This window comes from Schistosoma mansoni, chromosome W (assembly GCF_000237925.1).
Source record: "Schistosoma mansoni strain Puerto Rico chromosome W, complete genome".
Taxonomy (NCBI): Eukaryota; Metazoa; Platyhelminthes; class Trematoda; order Strigeidida; family Schistosomatidae; genus Schistosoma; species Schistosoma mansoni.
In genome coordinates this window covers 26335805-26362200 of record NC_031502.1, presented here as the reverse complement: position 1 = coordinate 26362200, position 26396 = coordinate 26335805, and the positions used below count along the sequence as shown (strand labels likewise).

At 40.2% G+C, this 26396-nt stretch overlaps 1 protein-coding gene across 1 annotated transcript; it reads left to right on the top strand.

Annotated features, from left to right (window-relative positions):
• On the top strand, nucleotides 1–26268 carry Smp_178750 (putative transcription initiation factor IIE, alpha subunit; the record flags this gene model as incomplete). Its single annotated transcript, XM_018789161.1, has 8 exons — nucleotides 1–7; nucleotides 454–677; nucleotides 9588–9767; nucleotides 21421–21522; nucleotides 24209–24347; nucleotides 24664–24789; nucleotides 25067–25123; nucleotides 26099–26268. 8 exons carry the CDS (start codon nucleotides 1–3, stop codon nucleotides 26266–26268), a joined length of 1005 nt encoding a protein of 334 aa, XP_018654632.1.
• Between the last annotated feature and the right edge of the window lie 128 nt (nucleotides 26269–26396).

The following is a 26396-nucleotide window of genomic DNA, read 5'->3' as shown; positions in this document are numbered from 1 at the left end:
ATGCCAGGTAAATCTTATGTAGTAGTTAGCGTAAAGCTGGTTATAATAGGGAACAAGGAACTCCGTAAGTGTCGAAACGATCGTATTTCTAAGCAGCTATCGCTATCCGTTTATATTGCGACGTCATTGTCCCTTCCCAACTGTTATTTTTTGGTAGCAAAACCTGTTTGATATTTTTTCACTTTCATCGTTTGTGCGGGAAAACGTGAAAATTCCTCAGTGATACTATTCTATTATGACAAGCAAGCATTGGATTCGTACTGAAAAATATAAAAACAATCCACCTATCCCTATAACTTTTTTCGTTCATAAAACCAAGCCTCGAATATCTTATCTCTAAATAGTTTTATGAAGATCCAATAACAAAATATTGTGATGTTTACAGGATACCTAATCTGTTCTTATGCCTCAGAATTCCTTGATTTTACACAGGATTGCTGTAAATGTCAACAGCCATCAACTCTTCTGTCCCAACTCCTAATGGTGCTAAAAACATAGTCCCAGACTCATCGCCTGCTGCAGTAAGACTTCCGTCATCCAGTTCCGTTCGCCAAACAGCTGACGCTACATCGAATCAGAAAGATTCAACTAAAGTACCCTTATGTCTGATAAAACTAGTCCGATCCATTGTTAGAACTTTTTATTCAAGAGAACATTCTCTCATCGTTGACATGCTGGTAAGAGCTGATATAAAGTTATATTGTTACTTTTAAATGATCGTATTTTAATATTTTCACGATAAATTTTAGTCTTCATATCCATCTACTATCATATAATTTAATCTAAATATTGATTGATATCAGCTACGAAATAGAAAAGTACCTGTCAGAAATGTAAATACCAGCTTGACCCTGCAAACAAGTCAAGGTATTTCAACTGAATCACTTGTTATTTGAAGTCCTATTATCCTAGGGAGTTGATTAAATAGTATAGAAATTGGAGATAACCTCGAGTCCACGGAGTCATGCTGCTAACTGTATCCAGGTGCACCAACAATCATTTTTATCCACAGAACACCTGTGACGACAATACTTTTCCACTTTCAGAAGAGGGAACTGAGAAGACGGCCTCAGAAATATCATGCAACCTTACCTAGTTCTGGAGATAGGGAGTAAGAGTTGTTAAGGCTGCATTAAAATACTGGAAACAAACTTCCCCAGAAATCCCCTTGTGACCAAGCTCAAGCAGTTGTCTTTTGGGGTCTAATGCCACATTCCCGATCCAATAAAATTATTAATGTCCAGTCCTTTTGTCAGATTTAACACAAGGAGATGTCCATCCACCATCTGAGCGTCCGTAAAGTTCCGATCACCAGCAGACTACGAGCACCATTCTATTCATTGTCAATCTATTTCGTTTTGCAAATTTTCTGTTTCTGTTACCAATCTCTCGTCTTTTCCTGCATGTGCAACCAATGACAATGGTTTGAGGTTACAAAATTTTATCTCCTTTCCCCCGAAATGTTGCTCAAAATCTCATGTTTGAACTCTACGTCAAGTCGCATAGCAGGGGTTGCCAGTCAGAAATCTGCAATTATGTGCCAGTCAGTCAGTCAGCGACAACGTAGGACAATTATGTGCCACAGGTATATGTTGTATCTCTGAACACTTCATATTAGACTCAAGTGAGACTGTTCACTTGACCAACTGCTTGTTTCTAGTTGAGTGTAAATACGTCATGAAGTTGAAAAATAGGAACAACACTTCTAAACTAGATGTCAGTCGCTTGTTTAGCGAGTTACACAGTTACCCGCTTATGGTTTCTTTACACTCCCCAACGCAATAAAAAGTGGATCGTACTGAAGGCTTTCCAACTTCCGAATAACTCCTGGCAAACATTTTGTTCTTAACGGTTTTCATATATATTTGTGACGCAACTGAGTATCAGTTCGGTTATCGGGGCATTCGTAACTAGATCAAATAAAGGTATCGGACTCAGTGTTGTCGAGAAACTTTTGAAATTATACCGCCCCTCAGAAGAATGGGATGTGTTTCTAACAGGTGACCATCTATCAACTAATAATTTAGTAGCTCGTAGTATTGGACTTGGTCAGGAAGCTGTGAAGAAGCCCAGTAACGAGGGTCTGGATGTTAAGTTTCATCAACTAAATATAACAGATCGAGATGGTGGAATAGCATTCCTAACGTTTGTAGGGAAAAACTATCCTAATGGTATCACCATTGCAGTAAATAATGCTGAAATTGCCTACTAAGTCGTTTTATTACTTTGACGTATCTCTATAGGCTATCTGGTTCCATTCAGTAATCAAGCACGTAATTTGGTGAACACCAACTTTACTTCAACCATTAATTTCACGAAAGAGTTTATTCCTTTACTAACTGAAAATGTCAGGAGCAGTTCATACTCTTAAAACTAGTCAATATTTCTGCTGCTCTCATCCTCCATTTGTTTTCAAAAAGCCCAGTAATGATCTGTACGGAAAACTTGTCGGCCCTTATGGTGGGAATTGTAAGGTATGGTTTTACTGAAATGAATTCTAAATCAAAGATTCTAGTTCAGTAACGCGACTGTCTTTTTTGCTGGAATGCGTGTAATATGCCCGACCGTAGTTGCTGTCGTGGCGTGGTGGTCAAACTTGCGTATTATAACGACTCAACTGAGCTATATTGGCTGAAACACATGTCCCTTTAGGTCCTACCATGCCAGTTTGGTTGGTTGGAGGACGTCAAGACTAGAAGCAGTAGCTCAAGGTCCGAGGGCGAAGTTGTACTGCTGACCGTAGAGAGGCGCGACAAGAGTAAGGTATCTCCCTCGGACAACCAGCATCTGCGGCGCGGCAGTGCTGGCTTCTCATGACAGAAGGAAAGGGTTAGAAAAGGTCGACCCTAAAAATGCCACACGTCACCCCACGGGTTCCCGTCTCCGGAGGTAAGGCCTTTTGAAGTACGGAGCTGTCGCATCAAAAACCTTCCGTAAAAAGACCATGCACGACCGGCTTCAAGCAGTTGTCCCTTTTGGTCTGCGGTCACGCTCCCAGGTTGCTTAGACAATCCCTAACTCAGTTTCCTTTTCAGGTCCCTTAATAAGAACTATCCTTCCACAATGTGAGCAACCAGGAAGTGACAACCGCCCTCATACCTCTATCAGCTCTTGAGATCATCCTTGTGGGCAATCGAATCCCTCCTTCACCTCACAATAATTCTTCCATCTCTACAACTAACCCTTATTTATCTTTATCACTACGCGCCACCAATGCTAATGATTTGAGTTCACGCAATCGTATTACTGGTTTCCTGAAACTGCACTCCAAACTACATGTTGGAGCTTTTAATGTTCAAACCTTGTGTCGGATTGGAGAACAGGCTTCTTCAGTTACTCTTTGAGCATCTGGAGACCCCACTGCTACTTCCGGGGCTTCGTTGGTGCAGGTGTAGCATTAAGTTTTAAAGTAGGACAGGATTTGCTAGACCGGATTTCAATAGATAGTCGGAACAGTAAGCACCCGAGAAGATGGAGACACACACCGTTACCTTTTCGTTTTCTCTACCTACCCTCCCACTGATTGCAGCTCGGGTGAAGTTGAAGATGGATTTTGTGGAAAGCTATCCAACCTCCCTCAAAAGCTAAACGTTCTAATTTAGCAATAGTGGCAGGTGATTTTAATGCTCAAGTAAGTAAACTCAACCAAACTGAAAGGCACTTAAGCGGATTTTACGATGTTGTGGCTCACAGAACGGATAATAGTGACTGTCTGTTGCAATAATAGTTCGACGTCGTGCTAGAGCTTGTTATGGGCAAACCGAGAAAAACAGGCTGGTTTCAGACCTGGACATGGATGTACAGACCAAATATTCACCCTTCGGCAGTTTCCGGAACATAGACATACTTTCCGACGTTCAGCTGTAGTTGTGTTCCTTGACCTTTATTACGTCATCCGACTCCACTGATTTTGGGGTTCTGTGGCAGTGTCTGTCATTGAAAGACGTAACAGTTAAGCACATTAACTTTGTACAGGCTCTCTACTCGAACACTACTGGTTAAGCCAGAACTTATAGCAAACTGTTATCGGCACTGGTTACTTCAAATAGTGTCCGTCAAGGTTGTCTACTTTCTCCATTTTTATTTAACTTTACTATAGACATACTTTGAAAGATAGCACTTCCGTCGTCTGACTTTTGAGGGATTAATCTTCTACCAAGAGATTCACTTGTTAACTTAGAGTACGCAGATGATATAGTTGTATTTTGTGAAGACGCTGACAAAATGCAGTCTTCTGATCACCTTAAGCAATAATCCAAACATGTTTGGGATGCGGTTCTTTCCCTCGAAATGTAGAATGTAACTTCAGGTTTGGCTTGCGTCATCACCTGAATTAATGGTAGAGAGTAAAGTAGTTGAGTGCATCAACCGCTACACTTATCTTGGAAGGCTCGTCGGTACTGATAGTCTGGCATTTGACGAAATCTCGGAAGATTCAGAAGGCTCGATTTGCTTTTGCCAACTTGCGTCACCTGTGACATAGGAAAGCTATCTGTCCGCCAACCGAAGAACAGTTTTACTGCTCAGCAGTTCGCTCCTACCTGCTTTATGGATATGCAACATAGGCATTAAGAGTAGAAGATATTCATAGGTTGATAGTATTCGATCATAGGTTATTTCGAAGCACTACTCGTGTGTTTTGGAAACACCAAGAAATGAATGCCTGAGTTGGGAATAGAGTATTAGGTAAGGATGGGAAATCGATTGATGAGGTAGTAATTCTTCACCAACTGAGGTGGTTGGGACTTGTTTACGTGTGTCTAACTACCCCATACTCGTACGTACGATGTTGTGTAGTCTAGAAGTAGGTTGGGAGGAAATTAGCGGCGGTCAAACCAAAGCATGATATCAGTTCATGAAGTCACAGACAATTAGACTTAGTTATCTTAATACATGTAGACCACCCCTCTGGAGTCCGCGTGATTATCGTAACCGGTGGTTCCAGACTTTGAATGGCATTGCTCAAAATCGTTTCCAGTGATGTGGGTAAATCCGTTCTTTGTCTTTCACCAAATTCTGAGACCCTAAATTCCTCACAATTATTTTGGGGTTTTTATTTTACTGAATTATATTTTCTTTTCGAGTAGTATCTTTGATGCCTAATCTTTCCTATTACCATTGATACTGTTACTACCCCTAATATTTTGGGATTTAGCCTGACAACTTCGTCTCTCTGTGCTAATGGGTTATGACAAATTGAACCGATGTACATACGTACAGGTTCTATGTCGTAACTGATTGCAGCTGTTAAAATTTTTTGTGATGAAGCCAGTCAGTCACAACTTGGAACTTCGTACGTACGTATATCAGTTCGAGTTACCATACCAAATTAGCACAGATGCAGTTGTCCATTCAAATCCCATAGTGGTAGAGGTAGTAAGAGTATAGACAGTAATCCGAAAGATTAGGGTTTGAAGATGTCATTCAAGGAGTATATCCCATTGCAAAAGATTTTGAGCCATGTCATTTAAGGTCTCTAACCATCGGTTGCTATCATCTCGCGGATGACAAACAGGTAGTCTACACCTACCAACATGGCTCAGTCCACTTGTCAGTGACTTCATGGACTTGTGCCGCGTTCTCGTCTGGCAGCCCCTAGCTTTCTTCCGACCGACTCCTACACCATAAAACATCGCACGTCAGGGCAGTTGGTGGTCGGACATACGTAACACGTATTCCAGCCATCTCAACTGATGAAGTTTCACCACTTCATCAATCGATTTGCCATCCTTACCTAGTACCTGTTTTCTAACAACTGCATTACTTACTCGCCCCCAAATGCCCTGGTATGGCCGAGAGTGGGGAGAGCCCACTCTCCCTCTCGAAATGCTCTCACATGGCCAGCGAATATATAGCCTCTGCCAGGGAAGTCCTACTCACTGCCTTCTCGTGGCGGGGGTGTTGTTTACGAAAGTGAGAGGACGAAAAGCGAATGTCCGGCGCTTTAACCGGGTTGGTGGACACGGAGGGTCCACCTAGGGGAGTTGGAAAACCCTGATTCCAAACCAATGGTGCACATGGGCTCCAGTATCCTGATGGAACGAATGGCGAATGAACCTGCTGCTGGTCAACGGCTACCATGGGACTGCATTTTCTCACGATGCTCCACTGTCTTGTGGATCAGACCTTTAGGTCAAAGGCTTCGGGTGTGGTCCCCTAAGAAAACCACCTGCTTCAGTTCGGGCACCTGGGCAGTATCACAGCCCTCAAGCAAATCGGATGGGATTTGTATGGCGCATATGTATCTGGTGCTTCCTTGTACCAATATTTATGTGTTTAAATAAATAAATAATAATAATAATTACTTACTCGGTGGTCTCAATATATACAAGCAACTATGATCGAATACTAGTAGCCTACGAATATCCTCTACTCTTATCGGCCATGTTTCACTGCCATAAGGTAGGACGGAGTGAACTGATGCACAGTAAACCCGTCCTTTTGTTGCTAGACGGATATCTCGCCTACGCCATAAATGACGCAAGTTGGCGAAAGCTAGACGAGTCTTTTTTATCCGTGCTGTGATTTCGTCACACACCAGACCACAAGGGCCGATGAGACTCCCGAGATAAGTGAAGCGGTCAACACGCTCAACTACTTCACTCCCTATCATTCGTTAGGATGCTGATGCAACCCAATCATGAAGTAACATTTTGCACATCGAGGGGAAGAATCGCATACCAAATATGCTTGCATAGTTGTTTATAGTGGTCAGAAGACTGCATTTCGTCAGCGTCTTCACCAAATAGAACTATGTTATCAGCGTATTCTAAGTCAACAACTGAGCCTCCCGGTAAAAGTTTAACTTCTGGAAATTGAGATGATGAAAGTGTTATCTCTAAAAGCATGTCAACGACAAAGTTAAACAAGAATGGGGAGAGTGGAAAGCCCTGACGAACACCACTTGAGGTAATCAATTCTGATGAAAGTTCGCCATAAGCTCTAACTCGACCAGTTGTGTTCGAGTAAAGAGCCTTTATAAGGTTTATGTACCTTTTTGGTACTCCTTTCAGTGATAAACACTGCCATAGAATCTCACGATCAACGGATTCAAATGACGCCTTAAGGTCGAGAAATACGACGATTTTGGAGCGTCTGACTGTATGTCTATGTTCTAGAACCTGACGGAGAGTGAATACCTGGTCTATACAATCACGTTTAGGTCGAAAACCAGCCTGGTTTTCTCTAGTCTGCTCTTCACGAGCTGTGGTTAAGCTCCTGAGATCCAGTGTTTCTCCCTAACCATATGGTTTACCGTACTTGCAGATATCACTGCTATTTCCACTGCTTTTCGGATGTCATTTCACGCTGCCTCGGGGTGGGCACAACTTACATGGCTGTCTGACTGTTTTTTTAGTTGTTCCTGAAATATATTCTTAGCTTGTCTATCATTAAGTAGAACCCTAAGAGGCTTCCTTGCAGCGTCGTTCCTACGTTCAGTAAGACGCAGACAGATATGCGCTCGCACTAGAGCATGATCTCAATCTAAACATGTGTTCCAGAATGAGCGACAGTTTTCTATCGACCCCCTCCATCGGTGGCTGATGTGTTCCAGTTGGGTCGAACGTTGGGACGACTTCGGGAGTCGCCATGTCAAAAGATGTTTCTCCTTATGCTTAAAGTTAGCATTTGCAAGAAACAGGCGGTTATCTGAGCATAGCTGCAACAGACGGTCGCCATTATCTGTTCTTTGAGCCACGACACCATAAGACCCACCTACGTGTCTTTCCCTCTCGCTTAGTTTACCTACTTGAGCATTAAAGTCACCAGCCACTATTACTACATCAGAGCGCCTAGCTTTTCGGAGAAGGTCGGAAAGCTTTCTGTAAAACTCATTTTTTACATCATTTGAGCTGCAGCCAGTGGGAGAGTAGGCAGAGACGACGAAGAGACAACGAGGAGTGTCCCTATCTTTCCGAGTCCTTATTGTCCCGTTTAGTCGGACAGCGCACAAACGACTGTCTACTGGGATCCAGTTAAGGAGAGCTAGTTCTGTCCTAGGACTCAATGCTATGCCTACGCCAGCTAAGCCACGGAGAGCAGCACCAGAGCTACCAGATATACGAAGCGTGGAAAGAGTTGGTTCTTTATTTTGACATGGTGAGGTCAAATGAATGACGCTACTCGGATCCTGTTTGCGCGCTTCGGAGATGCAGCACACATCGATGGTGTGAGATTCTAAAGTCCTAGCTAAGGAAGCCTGTTGTCCTACTTGGCACAGTGTTTGGACGTTAAAAGCTCCTACATGTAGTTTAGAGTGTGGTTTCAGGAGACCAGGAATAACGTTCCGCGTCCTGGAATCGTTTGCCCTAGTGGTGCGAAGTGATAAAGGGACGTGAAGAGGGTTATTCATGGAGATAATAGAGTTATTAGGTGTAGGAAGGATTTGATTGTGACCAACTTGGTCTCGTGTGCTGCTACGAGTATGGGGGCTGATATCACTTCCCGGCTATCCACATCGTGGAAGGGTATTTCTTGAGGGACCTGAAAAGGAAGTTGGATTAATGTTGGTCTTAACAACTTGGGAGCGTGACCGTAGAGCCCAAGGGACAACTGCTTGAGGTCGGTCGCTGGTTTTCCGAGGAGAACACCTTACTGATGTCACACCTCTCTACATTCAGCAGTACGACTTCGCCCTCATACCTTTAGTTGCTGATTTTAGTCTTACCGTTCTACAATCGATCTGCCTGTTATGGTGGAACCTACTGAAACATATGTTTCAGCCAATATAGCTCGGTTGGCTCGAAAGGCAAGCCCGACCAATACGTCAAGGTAGCAGCTACGGTCGAGATTAAGATGAATCACTAACATATGACGTTTCGAATAAAATGACGTCCTTATTGTTCACACCTTCCAAGCAAAGCAAAAATAAAGCGTTATAAATAACCTTTTTTTCTTCCTCAAGGTATTAGGTAAGTTCGTCATCTTTATTACACTGACTCTTCTGACTCCTTTATTAAATTCCTGTTAAACGTCATTCGCGTTTTCGAAGTTTAGCTCGTGTATTGTTTGGCATTTCTTTCTCTTTCCACAAACTGCACGCCACTGGCATAAATTTGTTTGTTATATGTATCATATTTCTCGCGTTGTGGTTTCAAAAAATCCCAGAATTGTCACGGAACTGGCGCTTTATCTGTCCTATACCTCTTTTTTGAAGTTTATCCATTGTGCATCTACACTCTTCTTACAAGCAACTTAAAGTAGTTAACATCAAAAATAGATTAGATTAAAGTCAGCCTACTATTTTAAATATCCTTAATACTTGAAGTCAGTAAAATTCCTGTCATTCTGGAACGATCTTAATGTCAGTGAACTGGATGCCCCTAAATGTAGTTTAGAAGTTTGCCTGTTTATTTATCAAGCATGAAAGACTGAAGCCAGTAAGTGTGGTTATTGTTTCTGATCTGTTTATCTGGTCCACTGTTATGTTCAACAGTTTATTGTTATCTCGCTGGAAGAAAAATATATACAACAAAAATTTAAACAGTGCTAATTATGTTACTTTTATCACATAACGATTATCATTTGTGAAAAATTATTTGGCTTTTTCTATGACAGTTTATGTTATTTGCTTCTTCTATTCCTAGGTACGTAATACAATTATGAAAGAAGATGACCTATGTGAAAGACTTCGTTTTGAGAGAAAACAACTAAGACAATATCTGCACACACTAAAATGTGACCAATTTATTAAATCGAAATTACAGTTGGAAACGGATGTTGATGGGAAAACAACGAAGATAACACACTATTTCATTGACTACAAAGTAAATTTATGTTAACAATTTAAGTTTAGTTTTCAACTGATGTGTTAACACATGTACCCAAACGAACGAGCGATCTTAGAGGTTGGACTATGTTCTTATATCTTAATGTGCTGTACTAAATGCTAGTAAATTCATTTAATTTACAAAATATTATGGAACAGTGTAGAACGCGACACGTATGTGCATTGATCTAACTTCCCACTCCACATCAATGCAGCGAGATGAAATTACCGAAATAAAAACAATAGTATAAGTATTAGTACTATCATTTAAACTAACAAATAAATTACCGATACAGAATATAATTGAGAAAGTGACTTCTCAGACTAAGAGTAAATGCATCTGCACCATTGTGACCGGTCCTAAACTGCGTTACCCAACGTTTCCAACCATTGGTTACGATAATCGAACTGACTCCAACCAGATAGTTTGTACCAACCAACGTGATTCAGACTAAAACCCATTAACTACATGGACTGATGAACCATCTTGGTTTGAGGGATGCTTGCTTTCTTTCAACGTATTCTTTTTCCAGCCCGGATCGGGCACCAAGGTAGGCGGTAATTGTGGATACCTAATATATATCATAGTCGCTTCAATCGACAGATATTCATAACCTCAACTAATTTAACATCTAACCTCGACATTACTCAGTCGTTCCACGGTACAGTAGCAGTGCTTTGAAGACATTTGTGGTCAAAAACATGCAGCCAACTCATGTCTCCTACTTTTAAAAGAATATGTTTCATAGGCAGTAGTACAAAACGGATTATTGTGCAGTATACTCGTCCTTTGGTTAATAGACGGACATCTTGCTTACTCCATTACTGACTTACGTCGATTTTTGTTTACCCCATGTGGTATGTTCCATGATTGACCATAATGGTTTATGTCTGTCTGCATTTTATTATCCTATCATCTTACTTCTTTTGCTTATCCTTGAGATTGTCTTAACTAATGATAATTGTTGTATTATTATGCCCTGTTAATTATCACGTGATAAGATCTTCAATCGAACACCGACCTATCTGACCTTAATGCTGTGCCAAACCAATGACGCATAAACCAGTACGATCAGCCTAGAGTTAACTCTGAGTTCTTATCGGTCCTATGAGATGGTAACTTCTCGCCTAAAACTGCCGGTTTAATCCAGAACACAATCTCAGCTTCCAGCCCGGATGCAATCAAGGATGAGTTTTACCATCAGTTAACAGTTCTTCTCCAGAAAGCGCGTTCGACAGATATTGTAGTATTAGCCGGAGACTTGAATGCTCAGGTCGGGCGTCTAGGCACAGAAGAGAGTCGTTTAGGTGGCCGATGGGGACTTGTTGGTCTCATAACAGATAACGGGGACCGTTTGCTGCAACTGTGCACAGACCACAACCTGTTTCTGGCCAGCACTAACTTCCGGCACAGTCATCACCGGTGTGCCACCTGGCGTCCTCCCTCTGTATCCCAAGCCTGGACTCAGATTGATCACATCGCGATCAGCTACCGCTGGCGTGGTTGTGTACAAGACTGCCACTCCTTTTGGAGTACCTATCTGGAGTCTGGTCATGCCCTGGTCTGCGCCAATCCCACCTTACTTTTCAGTGGCCGAAGGATTGACCGCCATCAACGGATCGATGTTAGTAAACTGGCTGCAACTTCTGGTGCAAGTAAGTATCGAGCGGAGCTAGCTTCTAGGCTAGCTACCATCCCACTGAAAAGTATAGATGAGCATTGGCTGCATCTTCACGACGCCATGAAAATGGCGAGTAAAGCCGCTTGCGGCTTCGCGAAACGTCCCGCTTACAAGCACTGGGTTTCTTCTGGCTCCTTACAACTGATGGAAGCCCGTCGGTCTACTCCGGGTGACCGTGAGTTTGACCACAAACGAAGGCTGTGATGTAATGAAATTGGGCAAAGCTTGCGTAAGGACCGAGAAGCCTGGTGGTCGGAGCGTGCTAATGAGATGGAAGCAGCAGCTGCATCTGGTAACTGCCGGAAGCTCTTCCAACTCATCCGAGCCACTGGCAGCAAGAAGTCTGGTGTGAGTGAAACAATCTACGAGGATGATGGGATGCCAATCACTAACATCTCTCGACGTCTTGGACGATGGGCGGAATTTTTCGAAGGGCAGTTCAACTGGCCTGCTGCTCCGGCAACAACAACCAGTTTGTCCTGCCCCCATGGCCGGTGACGACTGATCCACCAAACGAGGCGGAAGTCCGCAAGGAACTCCAACTCTTGAAACGTCACAAATCACCGGGCCCAGATAACTTACCTCCGGCTCTTTTTAAAGATGGTGGTGACTTTCTGACTAAGGAACCGACTATGTTGTTTGCAAAGGTTTGGGAGCAAGAAAGTGTTCCAACATCATGGAATGAGTCGATAGTTGTCCCTATCTTTAAAAAGAGTTCACGTTGTTCCTGTAACAACTATCGGGGGATAAGTCTACTTCCGATTGCGTCCAAACTATTGGCTTCTATCATTCTTCGTAGGTTGTTTAAAACCCGAGAACGATTGACTCTCGAGGAGCAGGCTGGTTTTCGTTCTGGTCGAGGATGCATTGATCACATCTTCACCCTCCGCCAAATGTTAGAACACCGTCATACTTATCGCAGGCCAACAATCGTAGTGTTTCTTGATATCAGGGCTGCCTTCGATTCGTTGGACAGGACTGTTCTCTATGATTGTCTATTGAAGAAGGGTGTGCCTGAGAAGTTCATTAACATCTTAAAGGCCCTGTATACGAACACCTCAGGCAGAGTGAGGGCATACAACCACCTTTCTCCCTTGTTCCATTCGAGCAGTGGGGTTAGGCAGGGTTGCCCAATCTCACCATTCCTCTTCAACTTTGCCATCGACGACATCCTGGAAACAGCTCTGATGGATGTAAGTAATGGCGGTGTGGATCTGCTGCCTGGAGAACGACTTCTCGACCTTGAGTATGCGGATGATATTGTCTCACTGTGCGATAATGCCCAAGGCATGCAATCCTCACTTAATCGGTTGGCAATCAGTGTCCGCAGGTACGGCATGTGCTTTGCACCCTCCAAGTGCAAAGTACTCCTACAAGACTGGCAGGATTCTCATCCTGTACTCACCCTGGATGGTGAGCAGATTGAAGTAGTTGAGAAGTTCGTGTATCTAGGTAGCTACATAAGTGCTGGTGGTGGCGTGAGTGATGAGATTGATGCACGTATAATGAAAGCCAGAGCAGCTTGTGCCAATCTGGGCCATCTTTGGCGCCTTCGTGATGTTAGTCTGGCTGTAAAAGGTCGGATCTACAACGCGTCGGTGAGAGCAGTTTTGCTCTATGCTTGTGAAACCTGTCCTCTCCGAGTTGAGGATGTTAGATGTCTCTCTATGTTCGATCATCGTTGTCTCCGAAGGATTGCTGACATTCAGTGGCAACACCATGTTAGTAATGCAGAGGTTCGGCATCGTGTGTTCGGGTGCAGAGACAATAATTCAATTGGTGTCACCGTCTTGAAACACCGACTTCGGTGGCTTGGACATGTTTTACGAATGTCGTCCCAGAGAATTCCACGTCGCGCATTATTTGCCGACTCTGGGACTGGTTGGAAAAAGCGGAGAGGAGGTCAGTGTATGACATGGTGTTGTGGTATGAAAGAAAGCCGCAAAGGGCTAGCTTCTGTTGGTCCTTCACGACTCCCTGGCTGGGGTCCGAGAGATGGTGCAACACAGTGGCTAGAGACGTTATCAGATATGGCTCAGAATAGAAGCCAGTGGCGGTCCTGCTGTAACCTTCTTCTACTTTCTTCATAAAGAGTGGCTATAACTTCCTAACTGAGAGAGCTCTTCTGGTTGTACATTTCAGTTCCCCCCATCATTACTCTTCTCCTTTTCTTTTTTTCCTTCTTTTATATATACGCATCTTCTTCCTTCTCCTCGCATTCTCATTATTTTGTGTGGCGCATATGTATCCGGTGCCCTTTGTACCAATATATATGTGATTAAATAAATAAATAAATAAATAAATGTATGAACCACGTATTCCAGACATATGCAGTTTATATACAAGCAAATCAGACCGCATCAGACCACTAAATAGAAAAAAACAATTATGCAAGGTCAAGCCAAAAGTGGCTCTGAATGTGAGATACTGTAACTAATAGATTGTGGATAACTTGAGAATGGTAAATAGTATAATAGTAGTCAATAGGGTAAATCAAAGCTTATGATAAACGGAATATAAATATATATAATCCAGTAACCTTACATGTATACAATTATATATATATATATAATAACAGTCCATAAATAGCTCTCAGAAGTTACCCGCAATTCGATATTCGTTAGGATATAACAATGTTTTCCGGGATTTATTTTTATTCTTTTGTCCGTGTTGATTGATATGCAATGTATAAACTTGACCAAAAACTTAACCACTCAGAATTCAGCGTTTTTCAGTCTATCATGGTATCATCTCGCTGCTTTTATGAGTAATTAGTAATATGCTACATTTCAAATGAAATGCACCTGTACGAACTCTGCTGGCCTTGTGGATATTTCACAACTAGTCACTATTTACCAGACGATCTACTTACTTTCATTTTTTTACGTCTTAGTCACTCAGTAAAAATTCAGTGTTTCTAGTTCAGTCAATCAGCTACAAGGTAGGACCAGGCATACATATGCATCGATTCGAGTTGCCATACCTCATTAGCACAAGATGAACACCAAATTCATAGAAGCAGTTAATTTAGTGGTGGTAGTACATAAAAGATAGGTTGTATATTATGATATAGTATAGGAAGGAAGAACGTTATGAAGCAAGTTTAATCTCAAAGTTTAAGGGAAGATAAAGAGTGTATACACCTGCGCCATTGTGATCGGTTCTGAGCCATGTCATCCAGAGTCTCTAACCATTAGTTACGATAATCGCGCGGACCCCAACCAAGTAGTCTGCATCTGCCAACATGGCTCAGACTAGAAGTTAGTGACTTCAAGCACTGGTGCCACGCCTTGGTTTGGCCGCCCCTAACTCTTTTCCAACCATCCCCTACACTAGTCAGCATAGCACGTCGTGGTAATCGGTGTTCAGGCATACGTAACACGTAGCCTAACCATCTCAGTCGATGAAGATTCATCGCCTCATCAACTGATTTACCATCATTTCCTAATACCCTGCGTGTAACCTCACTATTACTTACCCGGTGATCCCAGCAGATGTGAGCAATATTTCTAAGGCATGTGTGGTCAAATACTAGTAACTTATGAGTATCTTCTACTCTTAATGGCCACGTTTCGCAGCCGTAAAATGGAACAGAGCGAACTGCTGCGCAGTATACTCGTCCCTTACTTGACAGACGGATATCTCGTCTTCGCCATAGGTGACGAAAGCCAAAGGAGCTTTTTGAATCCGTGCAGAGATTTCGTCAGACACAAACCCATTAGGGCTGCTCAGACTTTCAAGATAAGTGAAGTTGTCGACGCATTCGACTACTTCACTCCGTATCCTTAATTCGGGTGTTGACGCGGACCAGTCCTGGAGTAACAATTTAGATTTAGATGGGGAGAAACACATTCCGAATATCCTGGCATTATTACTCAGTTCTAACAGAAGACTCTGCATTTTGCCAGCGTCTTCATCAAACAGGAGTATATCATCTGCGTATTCTAAGTCGATAAGTGGGCCTCCTGACAGGAGGCCAGTGCCCAAAAATCTAGATGAGGACGTTGTTTCCAGCAGTAGGTCTATGATAAAATTAAACAGGAATGAAGATAGTGTACAGTCTTGCCGGACACCACTTGAGGTTGTAAAGTCAGATGACAGTTCGCTATAAGTTCTCACTCAATTGATAATGTTCGAATAAAGAGCCTTCACAAGGTTTATGTACTTCTGACGTACACCTTTCAATGACAGACACTGCCACAGAGCCTCTCGGTCTACAGAGTCAAATTCTGCTTTTTAGTCAAGAAAAAACTATCATTGTCGGACGCCGATAAGCATGCCTGTGTTCTATAACCTGACGAATAGTGAATATGTGGTCGATACAGCCACGACCAGGTCTGAAGCCAGTTTGATTTTCTCATCTTTGGAGTTCATGAGCCGTAGTTAGGTGCCCAATAATTATTGAGGCTACTATTTTAGATTCTATATTAGTAAAATTAATCCCTCTATGGTTATCACAGGATGATTTTGACCCCGTCTTATATATTGGGACGATGAGTGATTGCGAGCAGTGTGATGGGATTACATTCAGTTCCCATATTTTAGCCAAAATATTAGTCAACCTAATCGCTAAAATTGGACCACCATATTTAAAGACCTCTGGAGAAAATCCATCTGGACCAGCTGCTCTTCCTCGTTTCAGATTAGCTATAGCCTTTTGAACTTCAGCTAGATTCGGGGGACCTACTTCAATGCTCCATTCAGACTGTTTGGAAATGGTGGGTAACTGTAAAGTAGCTGAAGGCCAGCTAAACTGTCCTCTGACGTGTTCCGCCTATCGTTCTAAACGTCTTGGCTGAGAGCAGATAAGAGTTTCGTCTTTTTCCGAGGTTTTTTCGCTTACACTTGACTTCTTAAATCCGGTTTCTTTTATTAGTCGAAAGAGTTACCCGGTGTTGCCTACAACCAACTAGTGTTTCTAGTTGGTTTGATATTAAGCATTGTTCTTTTAAGTATGTGTGCAAGATTTTATCTGTTAATTCCTTCTGATGTCGTTATTCAGCTTCGTTAGTTAAACCGTGTTCATGTTTTAGTCATGGTTAAATGTAATAGTGTGCTCTTCATGGTATTAGTTTATTGAGAAGTAGCCTTTATATCCTTGATACTATAGTTAGTTGGATTTTACGTATTTCAAGTCAGTGGAGCAATAAATAAATGAAGCGACATATATCATACGATAAGTAATAGTTTGCTTATTTGTTGTCTTTCAATTTAGATCTTGGATTATTTTTCCTTTTATCTTCAATGAAGGAAGCACTCTCTTTTATGGACGCTCACTGCTGATCGATATTTGTTAATGCATCACAGATAAATGGTTAATAAGTTTATGGTTTATTTTTTGTTTGGTTATTTGCCATCTTTTGTCCAGACTAATGATCATTATGGGCAAGAAACACAGATGAGGACAGTAGCAACGAGATTTATGTATAGTAGACTTCAGTTCTCACTCGCTTAGGCCTATCAGTTATTATCATTATAAATGACTTCATAAGTTTGTTCATCCCCTAACACTCATTCCTACAAAAATCAAGATGTAAACCAGACCATTGGAGGTTATCTGCAGCTCATTTTTATTCTCTTGCTATATATTTATCGTTATTGCTCTTAAGTTGTAGATAAGAGGAATGGGTACGTAATTATAACAGTGTTGTCTCTAAACCACTCGAGTTAGGTCCCCAAATGCTCTGATATGGCCGAAATACTCTCACATGACCACGCGTATACAGCCACTGCCAGGGAAGTCCTACTCACTCCCTTCTTGAGGCGGGGGTGTTTACGAAATTGAGAGGCCGGAAAGCGAATGTCCGGTGCTTTAACCGGATTAGTGGATACGGAGGATCCACCTAGGGGAGTTGGAAAACCCTGATTCTAAACCAATGGTGCACAGGGGCTCCAGTATCCTGAGGGAACAAATGGAGTATAAACTTATTGTAGGTCACCTGTTACCACGGGACCGCATCTCCTGACGTTGCTCCACTGCCTTGTGGATTGACCTTCAGGTCAAAGGCTCCGGGTGTGACTTCCTAGGAAAATCACCTGCTTCGGTTTGGGCACCCGGGGAGTATCATAGCCTTCAAACAAATCAGTGATGACTGCTAACGGCCTCATTGTTGTTGTGTGGGGCATACGTATTTGGTTCCCCCTTGTACCAATGTTTGTGTTCAAATAAATAAAATGTTTAGAAAGCTCAATGACTTTTGAGTTTTATTTGTACTGATAGTTTCTCGAAAACTCGTTTCAGCGAACTGTAACCACAGCGATCGGGAGGAGCATTAAACGAGTAAAACAAAACAGATGGTCCAGGCAGTGGCAATATGTACCACCCACCAATTTTTTAGACTGGTTAAAGAAAATAGTTGGAAGTCATCCTCATTGTAAAAAGACGGTCCAGTAATTCATTAATGTGCCAAATCATTGATAAAATGGTTCGAACTCTTTGAGGAACAGAATGACTGGTCTGTGGTTACTTCCAGATTGTCTTTTTAATTCGGACAGTCTAAACAATTATTTAATATCAGGCCTCCAACTTCTGAAACATGACTTTAAGCAAGAGTGGGAGACCCTAACGGGTTGATCTTTGAGATTAATGTTGGGTAGGGTTCGTAAGCTAGACACAATTCCATCAGTTGTCTGGCAAACATTAGTTGGTTCTGTATGTTAAATCAACAGATATGTACTAATGACGCAAAAATAGGTCTAATCAGTACAGTTTCAGCTATATTAATTTGTTTAATCATCCGATGCTTGACCGGGACTTGCTAAGAACATAGCTGAGAAGAATTGGGTCCCAGATCTGGTCGTTTATGTATTATTTTTTTGCTTGCTCTTCAACACGCCTTGAAATATTGGTATACCCACAAACTCCCGACTGTAGTCCCAATGTTTAACTCAAAGACTGCATTTTGCTGTGTTAAAAGTGAAGTCTTGTGAAAGCGGTCGCCCTTGAATTGCATACCAAGAAAGGATGCTAACTTATTGGGGTATCTTCGCACTTACGGTTGAATACATTGTTGTGTGAATCCACTATAACAAAGCTGACCATATTCTTCATTTTTATTTAATTTTGTTTTGAAGATGCCCTTAGACATTAGGTTCTCGTTATCTGACATCATACCAATTGATCTTGCAGCTTCAAACAATATCACGTAAATGCATAGCACTATGGAGAAACCAACTGATCCGTGTTTATGCATACTCTGACCCTAGAAAGTGAAGTAGTTGTACATGTTAACTTTATTTTTATTGCTACTTTCATCAGTTGTTCATCATTTGGCGGGTACATCAACAATTTGGCCTCGTGAGCAACCATCCTTTGATCACATCACATTACTGCATATTATAAATCGATCGTTTTGTATTACATCTATTAATTTAAAAATCCTAAAAAGCCTTACTTCACTAATCATAAAAGCTAATTCATAATTATTTATAATACATCCAGCTGTGGAAATCAAAGTAGGTGATGTGGCTTTCAAATGGACGACCCATCGATCAAAAACCAAACGCATGAATTACTAACAGCCCACAAAACAAATAATGCTGAGATTGTACTTAAGGTTCGAAATAAAAACGGAAGACTGACCTGATTATAGTTCTAAACCCGTGTGTGGCTACTTCGACAAGCCATGTTGGTCGGCATAGAATTCGGTTGGAAGAAAGCAAAAGACACCCAAATCAGGATAAACTATCAGTCCACAAAATCACTACCCCCATCCTGTGAAAAAATGCAGACTTCATAGTTGTATTTCGCTAAATAATTGTGTTTTGAGGTAGGCCTCGTGACTAGAAAAAGTTGCGATTGCATCAATCCCGTTTTTCCCTAAATATTATCTTCTTCACTTCTCTAATTCCGTTCACGCTCCTCAAATTGTATTTCTTAATCTTGCTTTTTTACTTTTCTTCGTGTTAGTTTTCTCTTGTTGTACTGTTGTTGATTGTGGGGACTTCGGGCGATGCACAGTTTTCTAGGTCCTCCATTGTCGACTGACAAATGAAACGACGGGAGCAAAGATTGTAACCGTAGAAAATTTTCTTCAAAAATGTTTTATTGTTTTGAATACTTGGTCACCCGAAATTTCTTGACAAACCTTTCAAATGTGCCAGTTTGCCTAATAGGTCAATTAAATTAAAAGAATGCGAACTCGTCTTTAGAAGTTCTAGAGTTTCCTGTGAATAATCAATTAATTTGGATTGTATGTATATATGAAATGTGTCACTTTTCCTAACTTATTTAGCTGTTTGTCAATGTAGTCAAGTATCGACTTGATCAAATGCAACGTCGACTAGAAGCTGAACAAAGACAGTCAACAAGTCGAGCCAGTTTCAAATGTTCTTCTTGTAATACAGCGTATACAGACTTGGAAGTGGATCGTTTAATGGATTTTACTAATCCGGGAAAACTTGTATGTGTATATTGTCGTGGTGAAGTTTGTGAAGAAGAAGATAACGCTTCACGAACAGATGCCCGTGCTTTAATCGCAAAGTTTCACCATCAGGTATGGTCCATTTTTAGTTTAAATTTTTGTGTTCACAGAAGACATATTTGAGACAATTGTTCCCTTTGATAGATTTGGTGTAATGAAAGGACTGTTCGTTGCAATACATTTTAAGCAACAGTTGGGTCACGCAGTTTATTGTTCAGATATTTGTATGAAGATTAAGGTCACACTACACAAATAACAAAAACTGTTGAGGCACCGTACATTTATTTCTTTCTGAATACTTTTCCTTCACATTACATCATTGGTGATTTTCACTTACGAAAAAACGCAAGACACCTGATTTCTCAACTATTTTGAAAGCCGTAATGAATTTTGATAATGGAACTGTTCTAGTGAGATGTAACTGATAACGTCCAACTTCATCGAAAGGTAGCCAATTACCTGTAAGTGACGTTAAATGGTCATCGCCTTACATCTCAAATTGAAATTAGAGATTCAAAAAACTGAACTCCTAATCAAAGTTATAAAGGTCGCTCTCTCTGTGACACCTGAATATCGTATGTAGGGTCCCTGACCGCATAGTCGGAACACAGTGCCGAAGATTAAGATAAAACAGTTGTCCATCGCACCGTGGATTTCTCTTGTTTCCAAGCTAATATCAGCCCGTCCCGAACATCACTGTTAAGTAAAACATAAAGTCTGTTAGATAATAGTTGATTTCTCTTAAATTTGCTTCAGAACAGTATGAGTTCTGTAGAGAATACTTCAAGTTGCGGTACAGTTCTATTCAAGCAGTTGTATGTGTATCCAGTAAATATATGTTCTAAACGTAACGGAGACTGTAATGAGAAGACGAATAGGATATAAAGTGTAAGAATAGAAATAGTTCAGATCGGTGTGTATCTGTTTGTCGGAAATTAATAATGCAGAGTAGAATAGATGTTACTAGTAATTATGATCAAAACAGAAGAGGTTATGTAATGGTAACGCTATTAATAATTGATTGGGCAATCGCTCAACACGTTAAGAAATGAAGTCAAATCAATATGTGAACACCAAAAGAATTACGTAAGACAAATCAGAAGACGAAAAAGTGGAGAGGGATGAAAAACTAGTAAAGATGTTTTGATAAACACTCAGTTACCATGGCAGAGGCAGCTTAATCACATTTTCCCCCTGTATATATATGTCAAGTCGGCAACGTTTGTTACTGTCTTTGCAAAACGATGTAAAATTGATGTTGGTTGTCTTTTAGTTATTTTGAATGCATACCTATATTCACTGCATACCCACTATACAAAATGTCCCTGGCAATTGCACTTGTGGTGACTTTATTCCTCTTCAGCCCTAAGTTCCCAGGAATGCGTTCATAAAACCTAGTAGAAACCCTTCCTATTTACTTGCTACCATAGGCACATTTTATTCTCGCCGTGTTTAAGTACATCTTTTTCGTGATTTTTTACGAAATAATTTTCTTTATCAATCTAGTTACCTTAGTCATTAATTTATAGATTGATATTTTATTTAGGTTCGAGATCCGATCGATCTAATGCTTCGTGAATGTGATGAAATACACTTGTCACCTGCAATACTCGAACCAGAAATCCGTCCTCTTGAACCTCTAAACGATGTAAGTTCATTATTTTACTCAGCCTGTCCACTCTATTTAGGGAGGTCTTAGTTGCACGTAGTTTGACTGTACACTTAACCTGAACGAATATCTGTCGTGAAACGAAAATATATTTTCATATATATAGACAAATTAAACTCTTATCCTAGTAGGTGAGTTGACATCTGAATGTATTAACTTAAGAGCAGTCAGTAAGACACTAGGCAATATCCCAATCTTCCTTTCTGAATTACATCAGCTCTACCGGATTTGCTGAAGTCATAAAATGTTAATGGAGTTCAAATAACTAACTGAAAGGTACAGAGCTTTCTACTCCCTTAATGTCGAGAATTTTCTCTTATTGAGTTGAGAACTATGATGGGAGAGCCATATATATATATATATATATATAACACTGATACGGGTGACGTACTCAAAACTTTGCGAACCCTCATCATTTACAGCACCAGGTAGTATATCCTAATGTATATGAATACATGCTGTACTGAGGTACACAGCTTCAGTCATACGCAACGTAAAACTTGACAAATGTGTACATCGGCTCAATTCGTCATACCTCATTAGCACATCGAGATGAAATTATCAAGCCTAATTTCGGTCAACAGTTTGTTACTATTACGCTCCGTATCATAGCTTTTCTTAGTGGAAAGGTTTGAAACTTATAGGTCGATTCAAATCATTTATCTCGTGTTTCAAAACTATAGTCATTGATATTAATTCAGTTTGCCCGTCTCCCGATTATTCATCTCTAGGATCATTATAGGTACCGGATAATACGATAGATTAATTAGAAGAGAAAATCACACGTTTCAATTTCATATCAAAGTCACTGGCTGATTGTGTGAACAGTAACAAGAGTAATCTGGATACTAACACTTGTTTGTTGGAGATTGTAGGTGATCGAAGTCATGTAAACTCACTCACCTGTCATTTTCAAGTGTTGAACATTTAAAAATCATATTCCGTTTTCTGTGCACTATATGGCCGTTATTGCCCATGCTTCATTAATTGTATCATTTGTGTTTTGACTCGATAAACTAGGGGATGTGTAGTTACAGAGAGGTGAAATCACTCCAGGATTGGTTGTTACTTTTTCTATTTTCTCAGTGGATAGACAAAACGGACAAATTTGTAAGCAGTATTAGAACTAATGTTATCGTCAACAGGTGGTAATTGCCCTAATCACTATGTGTAGTCGAATGTCAGAGTTAGGATTTGGTGTAGACAACTTTTTCTTAATAAATATGGTTTGAAAGCTATGTTATCTATTTCATTCGCACACGAGACAAGCTCTGGAATTGGACAATTGTGTTGTAAAGATCTCAAGTAAGAATTCCCTTCTCGGTCCTTGTTTTCTGTAGTCCTCATCACTATTTCAGTGTTCTGATTGATTTCAGTCTTAAGATAACCCTTGAGACCGTTGCGTTGTTTGATTTCCAGGACCATGTTCAGGGTGCTGTGATGCGTTAGTGAATAATAATCTGACGCGACTACACATAGTGTTCGTTAATGAAAACTGGAGTAGCATTAGTTTCAACGTAATAAACTTACTTATTCATTACTTAATTGGCGCTTATTGTTTTCACCTTCTGTGTTTTTCGAAATATATATTTTTAAGCCTCCGAATCTTGCTCACACCTATGGAGTATTTTTAAGTTGAGTCAAACTGTTCAGTAAAGCATCTCTCATTGATTGTATTTTTTCATAAATAAGATATAGCAAGTCTAAATAGTCATAAACGTTTTCAGTGTGATTTTATTGTGCATATCTTTGTTAGTCTTTTTACTAAAAGTTGGCATCATGACCGTCCACTAGTAGTGGTACATCAACATTCCCTTAAGACAGTCTACTTTGGTGATTGTGTACTCATTTATTTGGTAATGCATTCTACTATTTTTTGTTTGTTTGAATAACTGTCTTATGAGTAGGTTTCAGCATAATTATTTGTTTTGCCTCGTAATTCACAACATTTTTTGAAACATAATTAACTGTCAGTTATATCCAAATCTTAGTTGTCCCATACAAAGATCAGTACTATTTAGATCTCAATGGAAATATCATGTAGATCTGGAGAACACAATTGCTTTACATTTATTGTATCCACACCCTTTTGTATGTAAATTGTATTTACCCTAATATCTTAAAATTTGATCCCTTTGGAATATTGTCTCAATAATGACCAATATTGTTGACCATTGAAATCGTATCTCTGACCAAAATCTTGTTTCGTACTTTAATGACAGCCATGTGTGATTTGTCCGATCTAGATGGTCGGTCTGTTTTTCGTACTATATCTTTTGATGAGAATGTTTCGTGACTTCTATTCGGTAGCTTTAATCCTTAACACAATAAATCAACATAAGATATTTATTTTCTGAACTACAAGTTCAGACAACATTGTTCCCATCAGGATCCTAAAATTCATGTGGTACGCTTGGGCTATGTAACGATTTTTTATATTTCGCTAGTTGGATAGTTGTTTGACTTCAACTGCTCAGAACACAATTTTTTAACGCTAGATTATACATTCATGTCTAATGATTATCAAGTCTTAGCAAGTAAAGTCACTTTTAATCGGATGTTTATGTATAATTTTATAATTGGAGCTATTACGTTTACTTTATTTATTAATGGTAACTTTAAAGATTAACACTGTTACTGTGTAAATACTTTTTTCATTTATCAGGATACCTCTGATGAATCCCAAACTTCCTCTCAAAACGTCGGTAGGAACTCTATTCTATCTGGTGATAAAAATAATAAAAACTCGTCTCTATTCGGTTCAACTGAAAGCAGTGTTCGAATCGTGCTGAGTGGAAACTCAAGTGGATCAAACCAAGTGGTCAAAGAAAGACCTATATGGATGTCTGACAGCACTATAAGTCTCAACCCTGCTCCTGGCAAGTGTTCCTCATTATTAAACTGTGTTATTCGCCTCAATACCGCTTTTTGGTGGTTAATACCGTAGCCAAAACACATTTTATATTTATTTATCGTAGAAACTCAATATAGCTTTTAGTTGAATATTGAGTGATATCTGGTTGAATTCGCCTCATTTTGTCGCAACTACAACTTACACTTTATTAGTCATTTTATTCATTACACTTATGACGAATTAATTTTGCTTCTCATACTGTTTAGGAATTGGAGATACGGATTCACAAGTGAATATATTTTCAAATGCATCCGAGTTTCATGCAAACCATACTCCTGAAGACGCTATCACTCAGACTCTTGCCCCTGGGAGAGTGCCCTCTGGATTTGGTAGTAACTTATCCAATTCTGTTATAGGTAGTGTTTCTCACAACAGGCTAGCGGATACTACTACCTCGGAAACTAATCTAATGACAAATACGACTAGTGGAACCCATACCGCTTCGTCTAGTGATATTATGCAATTACTACTTGTTCATGAGAGACGTAGTCTGCTCACCCGGAATTCCGCTAAAAATGCTAGTGTTCCAGGTCAGTTCAATATCTTAAGTACCGTAAATGCGCTATTCCTAACTTCGGTATTTACTAATATTACTGTTTTTCCCCATAGGTCGCAATAATGCACATAAAACTACACTTGCCCAACCCGATCCCCTGGTTAACACGGGTAAGTTTTGGTTAGTTTAGTCTAGGGATTTGCTTCTAATAAAAATTGAATGACGAAACAAATCATTAAGTGATGTTAAAAAATGAAGATAATTCAGCGAAGAAAATTTTTTTGATATCATTTACTGAAGCTGTACAAGCGTATCTATAGTTAACTAAAATACATAAGTCTACAATAAAATAGAATATTGCATCATATAAAAAGCGGTCGAAAATGTTTTTAAGTATCGAGAAATCTTGTAGTACACCAAAGTGAAAATAGATTACAGATGAAAGATAATTGTCAACTGAAATAATATTTAGCAACTGTGAGTACATAGCAGTATTGTGTCATAAATTGTCTGGAAATATAAACTATAGAAAACGAGTATGTTGTGATATAATGGTTAATGACAAACTGTTAGGATGACGTTATTTTAAGGAGCCAATTTTTCAGAATAGTTAAATGTAATAATAGCTAATTAATAATCCAAAGAAAGTACTGAAGGGGAAACAATCGATTATTGACTAAGGCACACATATGCATCGATTCGAGTTGCCATACCTCATTAGCACAAGATGAACACCAAATTCATAGAAGCAGTTAATTTAGTGGTGGTAGTACATAAAAGATAGGTTGTATATTATGATATAGTATAGGAAAGAAGAACGTTATGAAGCAAGTTTAATCTCAAAGTTTACGGAGGATCCACCTAGGGGAGTTGGAAAACCCTGATTCTAAACCAATGGTGCACATGGGCTCCAGTATCCTGAGGGAACAAATGGAGTATAAACTTATTGTAGGTCACCTGTTACCACGGGACCGCATCTCCTGACGTTGCTCCACTGCCTTGTGGATTGACCTTCAGGTCAAAGGCTCAAGTGTCTGTTCATATTAACCGACAGAAAAATTAAACCACATGTTCCTAGTATTTCTAATCTGTAGTTCATGTTCAACTAGCCACTATCCAAAACCCAATCCCTCTTTGTATTTTAGAAAATACGTCTGGGGACCTTCACCCAAAGAAGTTCGAGGTTACTGTTGGAGGTCAGCTTATGCTTTATACAGATGTAACTCCAGCGATGGTGAAGACAATGACTAAAGAAGAGCGTGAAAACTACGTGCGCGTTGGTAAGCTTATGTTCACCAACTTAATGCTCGAATAAAACGAAAATGAGCTTGTGTAAAATAATAATGTATTATACAGATTTAAAAATACACGATGCTTAACATAGTAGTTGACTCATAAATTGTAAGAGGAAACACTAATTGAATTATAATTCTGTGTAGGTTG